This window comes from Teleopsis dalmanni, chromosome 2, assembly GCF_002237135.1.
Source record: "Teleopsis dalmanni isolate 2A chromosome 2, ASM223713v2, whole genome shotgun sequence".
Taxonomy (NCBI): domain Eukaryota; kingdom Metazoa; phylum Arthropoda; class Insecta; order Diptera; family Diopsidae; genus Teleopsis; species Teleopsis dalmanni.
The window spans coordinates 137355144-137367816 of record NC_051847.1 but is presented as its reverse complement, the minus strand read 5'-3'; the positions used below and the strand labels follow the sequence as shown (position 1 = coordinate 137367816).

General features: G+C 31.8%; 1 protein-coding gene across 1 annotated transcript; it reads left to right on the top strand.

Annotated features, from left to right (window-relative positions):
• Positions 1 to 799: 799 nt before the first annotated feature.
• On the top strand, positions 800 to 2734 carry LOC119683014 (arrestin domain-containing protein 2-like). Its single transcript, XM_038096607.1, has 5 exons — positions 800 to 1151; positions 1210 to 1377; positions 1435 to 1649; positions 1715 to 2312; positions 2385 to 2734. The coding sequence occupies exons 1-5, from the start codon at positions 1037 to 1039 to the stop codon at positions 2540 to 2542; spliced, it is 1254 nt and encodes a 417-aa protein (XP_037952535.1). The 5' UTR covers positions 800 to 1036; the 3' UTR covers positions 2543 to 2734.
• Positions 2735 to 12673: the final 9939 nt, after the last annotated feature.

The following is a 12673-nucleotide window of genomic DNA, read 5'->3' as shown; positions in this document are numbered from 1 at the left end:
AAAATATCAGAGTTTTGAAACCACTTTCTTATATATACAACTAATTACATTAAGACCGAAAAGTTTTCGGAAATTCTCATTTAAAATTCGCGCGCTGTATATTTTTCGATATTTTAAGTTTATGTAGTTTGGCAGCAATTAAGGACAATTACTATGCCAAAAATGAGCGCGATCTGTCAGACAGTTCGTTTACGGCAGCTGTTGAAACCAGTTCACCTCAGTAGTGCGTTGCGAAAAAAACAATGGAAAAAAATATTGAACAAAGAGTTTGCATCAAATTTTGTGTTTCGAACGAAATTTCGTGTGCAGAATCGTTGCGAATGCTACAAAAGGCTTATGGGGAATCAGTTTTATCGAAAACTCAAGTTTATGAGTGGTACAAAGCCTTTCAGGACGGTCGTACGACCGTCGAAGACATTTCGCAACGCACTACTGAGGTGAACTGGTTTCAACAGCTGCCGTAAACGAACTGTCTGACAGATCGCGCTCATTTTTGGCATAGTAATTAAGGACAGTGCTGCCAAACTACATAAACTTAAAATATCGAAAAATATACAGCGCGCGAATTTTAAATGAGAATTTCCGAAAACTTTTCAGTCTTAATGTATGTATGTGTATGTACAAAATTTATATAAAATATATTGAAGTAGTACAAATAATTGATAACATAATATTATATGAATATAAATCATTTCAAAATTCTTTTGTATTTTCCACCCAAATTCTAATGCTTGTCTACAAATTATGTTTTATTACCAATGAGTAATTAAGAATATACAATCCATAAGGTACGGTTAAGGTTGTTTCCAATCAAATATTTCTCTTATCGAGGTGGTTGAATTGATAAGATGTGAAACTAATACCTATTGTTATATGCCGGAAAGCTAAACTTTGCTGTATAATAGAAGTCATGAAGCAAGAAAAATTTAGTTTGATAACAAACTGGCAATAGTGCGAACGTCGTCAAGCGGTACTCTATTTAAAATATATATATATTTAATTCGAGGTGTTGAACAAATTTAAAAATTAAAAAAAAATGGTGGTGACATGTTTTATAGAATTCGATAATAATCCTTTTGGCACCTACTTTGCTGGCCAAATGCTTTCAGGAAAAGTAACATTAAACGCAAATAAACCTAAAAAAGTTAAAGGTGCTTTAAATATTTTTTTTTAATTATTACTTTAATTAAATATATATTTCACTAAAAGCTGTTGCGCTAAAAATTACTGGGTTTGCACATACTAGTTGGAGTGAAAGTTCAACGACATCGACGACTGATAGTAATGGAAGTTCTTCAACTAAAACTGACACTACTTATTATAGTGGACATGAGGATTACATTGCATCGACCACATATGTTGTTGGATCAGAAATGGGTAACATTTAGTACCGTTTAAATAATACAGCCATTAATATATAAATATTTCACACAGGTTTAGCAGAGCTTACAATTGAACCAGGCACACAAGTCTATAATTTTGCTTGTCAGATACCACCAAATTGTCCAACTTCTTATGAGAGTCTTCATGGATACATAAGATATACAGTAAAGGTTGTACTCATACGTCCATGGAAATTTGATCAGACATTTACGAAAGGATTTACCGTGCTAGCAATCAGGGATCTGAACTATGAACCAATGGCATTGGTAATTATTAAATTCCAAATAAAATAATAATATTTGTGAAAAATAATTTCTGTATCTTATAAAAGCCACCAGTACATGCGATTGCATCAAAGACTTTTTGTTGTTGGCCCTGTAAATCATCACCACTGCAATTGGACATCGATTTGCCGCAAACTGGTTTTGTGCCTGGACAGAATATACCTGTGTCTATATTAGTCACAAATGACAGTCATATACCAGTAGAGGAAATGAAGATTTCATTAGCCATGTTGGTTATATTTTATAGTCAGTGCCCTAGATCATCTAAAACAGAAAAGACTACCGTTGCGAAAATGAAGGGTGAAGGAGTGCAGCGTAACTGCAAAAAGTTGTTCAATTATCAACTTCCAGTACCTGCTACGCCACCAAGCAATATTGTTAGTTGCAGTATCCTACATATTATGTATGAAGTTTTTGTTGAAGCAAAAATCAAAGGATTCCATGCTAATCAAGTTATATGTGCACCAATTATTATTGGTAATGTACCTTTGCAGACAGTAGTGCAACAGCAGCCTACAACCAGTTTTGCAGCACAACATCAAATGCCAACAGCACCAACTGATGCCAAAATGTTGGAGGCTGTTGAGAATAATGAAATTGCCGTTGTTAGTACTCCGATACCTTGGGAAGGAAATGGTGACATGCGTGTGTATTCTGATTATTAATGGAATGTCTAAATAAAATTGTTATAAAAAAATTTCTTTTATTACTCTTTAGAACCACCAACTTATGAGGAGGCTACTCATATGAGACCTGGTAAAATTAATGCTGACGAAAAACACGACTATGGTGAGAGTGCATTTTTGCCAAGATATCCAGTCTTTAGCATACCAAATCCAAGTGCTCCACTTGTCAAAGGTGTTCCTGAGGTGTGATGATTTTACGGGATATATTGTGAGGAGAATTTTATGAGAAAATATAGAAAATTGTATTATGTGAGCATATATATGTATATACAATTTCCGGTTTTGTCTACACAAGTTTTAGTCATAAACTGTTTTGAATTTTAGCAAATTGGGATAAAATATTTTCAAGATATTTCTTAAAAATACTTGCTGAAATGATTGAATGGCACAATTGCTTTTAAAAACTTTATTTAATTTGTTATTAATTTATAAAATTTAAATTAAAATTAATAAAAAAAAGTATAAGAAAAGAACCTAGTATTTATATTTAATATAAGCATAAAATATTTTCTTTAATTTTTTGTTTGTTTATATGAAATTTTCCGCTGTTTTTAAATTTTTTTAGATTATGAATCAAATAAAGTTTTTATTTTTCTCTATTAAGCGGCGAAAGACTTTCCTGTTCTACTGCAGCCAATAGTTTTTAAGATCTTTTTGGTTTTCTAGTGAAATTACGGAGTTGCTGGTCACCATTGTTTCAAAGTTGACAATATCAATTTACGTCTAATTTTAAATTACTCCACTTAACAATCAAATTGTCTCGGAGAGGCGTACTCTCCATTTAAGTAAAATAGATCAATTTATTAGGAAAAGTAACTAAGCACCATCAAATCAAATAATAAACAAATTCACAAAACTTATCAGAAACTGATATCTACACTAAATTTCAATAGCCATAGTCAATTTTATTAAGCAAGGCTGCTGAATAACAATAGATTATATAGTAAAAAATGTTTAAGACCATTTCTATAATAAGATTTAACGTTTAGAGAAGAGAACTTGGAGGCAAGAAGAATTGGTTAGTTAAGTAGGGCGAATGATTGATAAGTAAACAATTAGGATGTACTCATACATTCTTGCCTTCCCTTTTATATTATAATTCAAATATAATTTTTTTTTTTTTTATTTTTATTTTCTTATATTGCGATCTGTCAATTCAGAGTAGACAGTAAACAATATTTAAAAGTGACTAAATACTTAAAATTCCATTTTGAGCTTGAATGGGCTGAGCTCAGTAGCACATCCGTCTGTTGAAGTCGGACACATTAAAGTTCCAATGACGTTTGTTTGCGGAGGCGTGTGAACGTTCTTCCTTCTGCTATAATTCTGCTCATAAAGTGATTGGGATGATGTAACATATGTTTTTTGTGTTTACTGGCTTGGCATCCTTAACTACCCGAACGTTGAGATCGCGATGTATACATTCATTTGTTATATATCTAGGAGCATCTAAGATTAATCTAAGGGTTTTTGATTGAAAACGTTGGATAATCTCAATATTTGAAGATGCAGCAGTTCCCCAGAGTTCAATGCCATATGTCCAGATTGGTTTGAGTATCGCTTTGTAGTTAAGAAGTTTATTCTCCATGGAAAGCTTTGAACTTTTGTTCAGTATCCAGTAGAGCTCCCGCAGTCTGATGCCAATTGCTTTTCTTTTGGTAAAAATATGATGCTTCCAAGTTAGTTTTGTGTCAACGTGTATTCCTAAATATTTCACTTGGGTAGATTGAGGGATTAAAATATCGTTAAGGCGTACCGGTGGGCAATTTTTCCTTCTCATTGTAAAGGGTATTTGTGACTAAGTCTCATTTGCTTTTATTCTCCAGGTTTTAAGCCACTGAGAAATGTTGTCTAGCGCTCGCTGGAGTTTGTTGGATGCTAACTGGTGGTTTTCGTCTGTAGCAATTACCACAGTATCATCGGCAAAAGTTCCAATCTCAGTACCAACGGTGGTAGGCAAGTCGTTAGTGAAGAGTAAGTATAACACAGGTCCCAAGACACTGCCTTGTGGCACTCCAGCCTGAATTAGCTGCAAAGTTGATATTTCATCCCCCTGTTTTACAAAGAAATATCGTGATTCGATGTAAGATTTTAAGAAAATATAGTAATTAGTTGGGAGTATCTTTTTAAGCTTAAACATTAGGCCGTTATGCCAAATTTTATCAAATGCCTGGGATATGTCCAGAAATGCTGCTGTGCAGTACTTCCTTTTGTCAAATGCTGTATGTATAACATTAACCACTCTGTGTACTTGCTCTATTGTACTGTGATTTTTTCTAAAACCAAATTGATATTAGGAATTAGTCTCCTTCTATTGACAATGGGCATTAATCTGGTAAGAAATAAATTTTTCAACAACTTTAACATAACCGGTAGAAGACTAATTGGTCTATATGACTTAACATCTTTTGCCGTTTTCCCAGGATTGAGTATCATGGTAATTTGAGCCACCTTGAATTGGGGAGGGATAAAGCCTTTTGTGACAACAGAATCAAAAATGTTTCGCAGCAGTACTATTGCTTCATCCGGTAACTCCTTTAATATTTTTGAACTAATTAGGTCATAGCCGGGTGCTTTATTTATTTTTAATTTTTTGATTTCGAATTTTATGTCGAAAATGGAGAATTTTTGTATTGGAAGGTCCAGTTGGTGCGTTTGCAGTAATACCTCTCTAATCTCTTCAGTTATACTATTTGGGGCTTCATTAATGTTTGGAACAAAAACTGAAGACAGATGCTCCGTAAATACTTTTTCTGTATCTGTGCATTGTACGTTGTTGTCTGTTTCTTGATTGCTCGCCATAGAGAGTAGTTGGTGGAAGTAGTTGCGTCTAGTCTTTGGAGATTTCTTTGTATTTCCAAATTTCTGTTTGTTTTCAGATGTTTGGTTTGTTGCCAGCGCCTTCTCGCTGCTCTTTTGGCTCTTATAAGTTCTTGAGTCGTACTACATAATGGTGTGGCGAATTGTTGCATGTTTGAAGGCGTGGATCTCCAGGCTGATTGTTGAATACTCCTTATAAGATGTTCGGTTGCAAGCGCAATTTCTTCGTCTGTTTTAAGCGCCATTTTTTCATCAAGTAATGCCTTAAGTGTATGCCTAAAGGCATCCCAGTTGGTTCCGCAAGCATCTGTCGTCCTTTGGGTGTTGAAAGCCGAGAGCCCCATTCAACGTGTTTAGCATTAAAATCTCCCCCCGCAATAAATCTTTTACCTAGAGTTCTAAAGAATTTTATATATGTTGCCGTCTTAGTTGCGTGTTTTGGTGGACAATATACTGATGTTATTGTGATTGGGCCACACCAATCATTTGTTGATATGCTGGTTGCTTGAATCTCTTCAGTGCGGTATTGTTGCAATTCAAAGTGTAATATGTTTGTTTTAACTAAAATGCCACTTCCACCATGAGCAGTTCCATCGGAATGCATAGTGTGGTAAAAGTCTTAGCCTGGTACTTTGAAATAATGTTTTGAAGTGAAACGTGTTTCAGATATTAGCATGATGTCTACTTTTTGATCTTTTCTTGTAGCTCTAAACAGTGTTTTGACAGCCCATTCGCATTCCAGAGCACTATATTTAATTCATTGTCGGACATAATTTAGTCGTCAGAGTGACAAGAACATTCATCAACGTACTGATTTGTTCTAACATTTGCTTTACTACTATTAGAACTTCGCTCATGGTATCTGGAGATTTAGGAATAGTAAGAGATTTAGGTGATTGTTCCACTAGCATGCTAGCATAACTTCTTTTGGGATCCCTTGGGATAGAAACTTTGTCTTTTTCTTCGTTAGTTTCTTTGTTTGAAATTGTTGTTGGTTTAGGTTTTAGTGTTGGAAATTTCGCGGTTTGTAGCTGTTTATAAATCGAACAACCTTTAAAAACCATCCTGGTTTCCTTCGCATAATACGCATTTGACTTCAGTACTTCTTCCTTGGATTGGACATTGAGACGAAGAATGGTTTTCTGCACATTTGATGCACCTCGGATGTCTTCGACAATAACTTTTCGTGTGGCCATAGTCTTGGCAGTTACTACACTGAGGAATGTCTCGTTTAGGACGAGGAGGCTCAAACGTGACTCGACTATGCATCAAATTCTTTATGCTGTAGATCTCCTTGTTATTTTGTTGAGGCTCAAGTTCTACAATGAAGAGAGGAAGTGGTTTTTTTCGATTCTCTGTGTTTCATATTGAACACGTTTAGAGCTTTATGGCCTATTTCCGCCAGAGCTGTTTTAATGTCCTCGGTATTGACAGACGAATGCATATTTCTCAAGATAGCTTTAAAATTTCGTTCATCTTTAGGCTTGTAGGTATAAAATTCGGTTTTTTTCGATTCGAGTTGCTTTACTATTGTAACATAAGACTCAGTTGTTTTTGCTTGGATTTTTACCTTTTCGTTGTTTAAAACTTTTAGCTCAAAGTTGTTTTCTACTTGTGAGGACAAAAGATTTATGAGAGGATTTATGTTATTCACCCTATCTACGAATATTGGTAGAGGTTTGGGCTGTTTTTCGGCATGTTGTGTCACTTCTTCAACTTCTTCTTCTTCTGTTTCTAGTACTGAAAATCTATTTACGGAACGGCTTGGATTGTCTAGCCAGTAACTATCTAATTTAGCTTGTTTTTTAGTTTGTTCAGCATTTTTTGAACGACGAATTTCAGGACTTGAACGAGTTCTTTTCTGACTTTCTTTTGGAAGTTTAATTTTTTGTATTGAAGAGTTGCTTAATGAGTTTTCTTTTGAGTTTTCCTTCGATTGAGTATGTACTTTGAAAGTTTTTTGGCTGTTCTGCTCTTTGTGCACAGGTGTAGAGAGCATAGCGCAATTTGATGTAGTAGGCATTTCGTTCAGTATATTGTTTGATATATTAGCGATTGAACTTACCGAAGTTGTTGGAAGTAAAGATAAGGCATGAGTAGACGAAACGGATATCTGAGTTGATGTAGAACTCAAGGTGTTAGTTATCGAGTTTGCAGTGCATACTGTGACGCTATTTGTAGTACATGTTGATGTTGAGCAGGAATGTGCTATTAGATTTGTTGGGGAAAGTCCCAGCGTGAGCGTATGAGGTGAGCTTATCAGTGGGGTACGGCATTGTTCACTCCAAGAGTGAGATATACTACCTACTTTTTGGTGTAAACAAGAGTCGTAGTTTTTTTCAATTGAGTTTGAATTGTTTTCGGCCTGTAGCTGTTTTTGGCTTCGTGTTGCTAAGGGACTTCGTTGAACACTCATTATTTGAAATTGTGTTAGTTAATGTTTGGTTTTCGTTGATCTTATTTTGCTATGCACTGGAGCGTTCGCATAAATTAGCGTATCGCCCATGCAGCAGAACAAGTGATTTTTGAGTAGTAATTATTTTAAAAAGATTAAATTATTTTTAAAAAAAGAATCGGTTAAATTAAAATGTTAATTAGTATAAAAATGTACCATATATCACATTTGATTTTGTTTAAGTTGTATTTTAAATGCAAATAAATATTCAAATATTAATATAAATAAATTTTTTATTATTTTAATAAAATAAATATTAAACATTAATATAAGTGTTCAAAATTTTCACAAAATAACACGTATTAAATTTTTGGATAATTAGTTTTATCCAAAATTCGTTTTAGCGTTTTGCAACACTTATTTTAGTTTATTATTTTAAGTTTAGAAGCTTTTATTTGCTGTAAAACTTTGTAAGAGCACTATAAAACACTTCCGTTTTTTATTTTGAAAAATTTTGAAATTCAAAATATTTTATATTAAAAAGTGTTTGTCGAATATCTTGTTTTATATACAGAACCTTCTATTTTTTATTTTGAAAAACCTTAGAAAAGTAGTAAATTAGAAATTATATTTTAAGTTAGTTTCATGAACATTGCGCGCATTTCATACCATGCTTCCACTGGTGTCATTTATACCATGTTTCCACTGATATTTTTTGTACCACGATGCACTTGTCTAATTTAGACAGTTTTTCTCATAATCCGCTTAGATGGATAATTTACCATAAAAAGAGCTTTCATATAAATGTCCTTATTATAAATAAATCTGCTGTTTCTATAAATCTACCTTTTATACTATGGTAAATCTAATATCGAATGCAACCTTTAAAAGTAGTTTTCCCAATAGAGAAATGACCGAAATTTTAAATATTTGTTATACTATATGTTCTATATATAAAATATAAACAAGCAACCTATACGCAAACATGTGTAAATTAGCTTATGCCAATGGAAATGATCAAATCTTAATTTTATTGCCATTGGTAGTTGTAGTTGTGGTGGAAACATGATATTATGGAGTTTTGTTTTTGTTCTTAAGGTCGCTAATGAGGATATTTTACCATACATGGAGCTTTCTTATAAATGAGTTCATTATAAATAAATCAACTCATTTAAACTCAAAAAAGTCAAATAAAACCTTTAAATATAAATTTCCTATAAGGGAACTCACCAAAATTTCAAATATTTGTTATATGTTTTATATGATGAATGTAAATAAGTAAAAGTTTAGCTGTAAACAAATGTGCTGAAGTAAGTATTTAATAAAATCTTTGTTTTTATTAATTAATTTACAAACCGGACGGATTTTGGCAAAAAATGACCACATGATCTCCGATTTGGCTGAAATTTTTTTATGAGCTCCTTTCATAAAATAAGAAGACCCGTATCTCGGGAAAAAATTTTGTGATTTTTTGCCTAGGAGATATGGACCCATGGGGTTTTGAGAATTGGCACAGTAGACACATTTTCAAATGGCTATATCTCAAGTTCTATAAAAGGTAGAAACTTGAAATTTACAGCGTTTCAAAGATAATTGATTGAACTTTTATGAAATTGTTCAGACAATTAAAATTGTTAATATTTAAGGACTAATATTATCCGTTAAATTACAAAAGAAAATTTGTCTTGAAATATGTCACACGAGACTTCATTTTTTATATTTTATTTAGATTCAATTTTAAATTCTACTATGAAATAAAAATTTTAAGGATGCAGTCATTTTTTTATATTTTTTAATATTTTTTTTCCTTCCGCAAAACACATTAAGCACATGCGGACATCATTTCCATTGAATGAATTTTCAAAGAATATACTACATATATTCTTATATAATATTTTTGATTTCGATTAGTAATAAAATTCTACATAAAATCAAAAAATTTTAGGATGATATTGTAATTAGAAATACTTTTAAAAATTTATTTATCCTTCATATCACACCAAACACCTAAACACGATTTTTCAGTAGAAAAAAAAAAAGGAATATGTCACACAAATTTTCTTTTTTTATTTTTGATTCAAATTAATATGTAAATTCTACTTCAAAAATAAATATGTTCACTGTGATATTCATTTTAGAAGTAATTAAAAAAAATTAATTAATCAAGTGTCCTTCACGTTACTCATACGCACCATAGTACCATAAAATCAATTTTCGAAGGAAACCGATACAAAAACTTTTACTTTTTATTTTTAAAATAAATGTATACATAAAACATAACATTTTAAAATAGTTCCGCATCATTTCTGTTTTTAAATTAGGAATTTTAACATAATTAAATCGTTTAATAAACTTTTTTCTAATATAGGTGAATTAATAAGTTAATTATTTTCGTACTAGCCGATCTACCTAGAAAACTGCAGCACATAATCACACCTACCTTTTTCGGTGAAGTGTTATTTTGCTACAGTTGGAAAAATACTCTGCACAGGTGAGAAATGTTATAGGAAAGAAACTGTAAGGAACTAAAAACAAAATATTTTTTTTTATGGTTTTTACATTGATTTTATTAATTTTCATTTCATTATTGATACATAATCTGTAATGTCTGAAGAAGAAAATATGCTTGCCATTAATACTTTTTTGGAATTTGGAATAAGGCAGTGATATTTTAATGTACCTTTAATTGATGTAGCTGCTTCAAAGCGGTGTTTAATCTTATTTTCCTCTACTTTATAGTCTTTTAACGTTGAGAAATGGTACACAATATTTGGTAAACATTCCTTAGCCCAGTTAAATAATTCCTTTGGTGTTTGGATGGGATTATTTATTCGTTGAAGGCTAGCTCTTGCAGCATTCCTCTTTAAGGTACCAGCTAAACCGTCGCATGGTCGTTTGCCTTGTGACGTTGGAAAAAAGTGCCATTCTGCTTCCAAACCAAAGTCCGCTTTGTGATGAGTTAAATTAATAAAATTTTTTTTATTTTTATATTGTGAACCCGATCCATCGGAAAACTAAATAATTTTTTTAATATCCGTACTAATTTTTTTAATTTTTTTAACACAACAGCAGTTGTGATGTAAACAGTCAGACATGCAAACAAAATGTTTTATTTGTAGTTTTTTATTTTCATCACGGTGGTATATTGCAAAAATATGAGTTGTTGCCTGATTATTATTCCAGTGAATACCTTGAACAGAGTTTTGAACAACAAAAGCAGTTTTTGTTAAGTTGCTTTTCTTATCATTTAAAAACTCTACCTGTTTTTTAACAATAAAAGAATGCAAAAGCAATTTGTCTAAACCATCTGTTAAGGATTACAAATATTCGTCTATTTGGGATATCAACGTTTTTAATGTACTTCTCTCTTCACGATCCCATTGTTTGTATTTAATGGTGTCAATCATGTTGTCATCAAATATCTCCAGTAGTTGTTCATTGATATTTTCAGTTCCAAGAAATTTGGCGCAGGTTGCTAGAAAACATTTTGTGCGTGAAGTATTGCAAATCATGCGCTGTAGGCAATCTTTATAGTTATTTATCGGCTTTCTACTGCATGCAGTCTGTGCTTTTATATTCACTCCATATACCATTAATCGTACGTTTTCGTGTATGGAGCACACACAAACTGAATGTGTGCCGCTTGCTCCTGCAAGAACGCAATGTTGTGGTCGTTTTTGCATTTGTGTTCTTTTTCCGTCAATTTGTAAAGATACGCAGATTTTTTTACCCAGGCATTACTTGACTGTATTCTTCACATTCGTAAAAATTTAAAATTCTATTGGTTATATATTTTCTTAGCGGTGGCTTTTTGGATTTGGGTCTTTTAAGATTCATTTCTCTGAAGTAAGTTTTTTAGCAACAGTAGTCATACATTTTGTAGCGTTTGAGAAGTAAGTCGTGACCCTTTCGGATAGACCAATCATGTGTCACACCCACTATTTTTATTTTCATAGTTCTATCTGCTGTGCCATTAAAATTTTCCAGCAGATTTTTTAAAATTGACGCGAGTCATCTTCTTCATCGCTATTCTTAGAGTTTTTTATTTATTCAATAAAAATACTTCTGAGAATACTAACGCCCAAAAAAGTTTAATTTTTATGATGAATTTAATGATAAACTCAATTCAGAAATAAAAAGTAAAAATTTTTGTATTGTTTTCCTTCGAAAATTGATTTTATGGTACTATGGTGCGTATGAGTAACGTGAAGGACACCTGATAAATTAATGTTTTTTAATTTCTTTTAAAGGAATATCACAGTGGAAATATTTATTTTTTAAGTAGAATTGAACTGAAAAATCGTGTGTATGTGTTTGGTGTGATATGAAGGATAAATAAATTTTTAAAAGAACTTCTAATTACAATATCGTCCTGAAATTTTTGAGTTTTATATAGAATTTTATTACTAATTGAAATCAAAAATATTATATAAGAATATATGTAATATATTCTATGAAAATTCATTCAATAGAAATGTAGTATGCATGTGCATGATGTGTTTTGCGGAAGAAAAAAAAATATTAAAAAATTTCAAAAAATGACTGCATCCTTAAAATTTTTATTTCGTAGTAAAATTTAAAACTGAATCCAAATAAAATATAAAAAGTGGAATCTTTGGGGACGTATTGCAAGAAAAATTTTTTTTTGAAATTTAACGGTTAATTTTAGAATTTAAATATTAACAATTTTTTTACCTTTTATAGAACTTGAGATATAGCCATTTGAAAATGTGTCTACTATGCCAATTCTCAAAACCTCATGGGTCCATATCTCCTAGGATAAAAATCACAAATTTTTTTCCCGAGATACGGGTCGTCTTATTTTAAGAAGGGAGCTCATAAAAAATTTCAGCCAAATCGGAGATCATGAGGTCAAAAAGGTGTCCGAGTTGTAAAAGAATGACTCATATGTATGTTTAAAGTTATACAGAATGTATTGAAAGTATATTTTAATATGCTTCATATTATAAAATTAATTGATTACATATTACTATATGAACTTAAATCATTCCAAAATTCTTTTATATTTTCCACCCAAATTTTAATGCTTTTCTACAAATTATGTTTTATTACCAATGAGTAATTAAGAATATACAATTCATAAG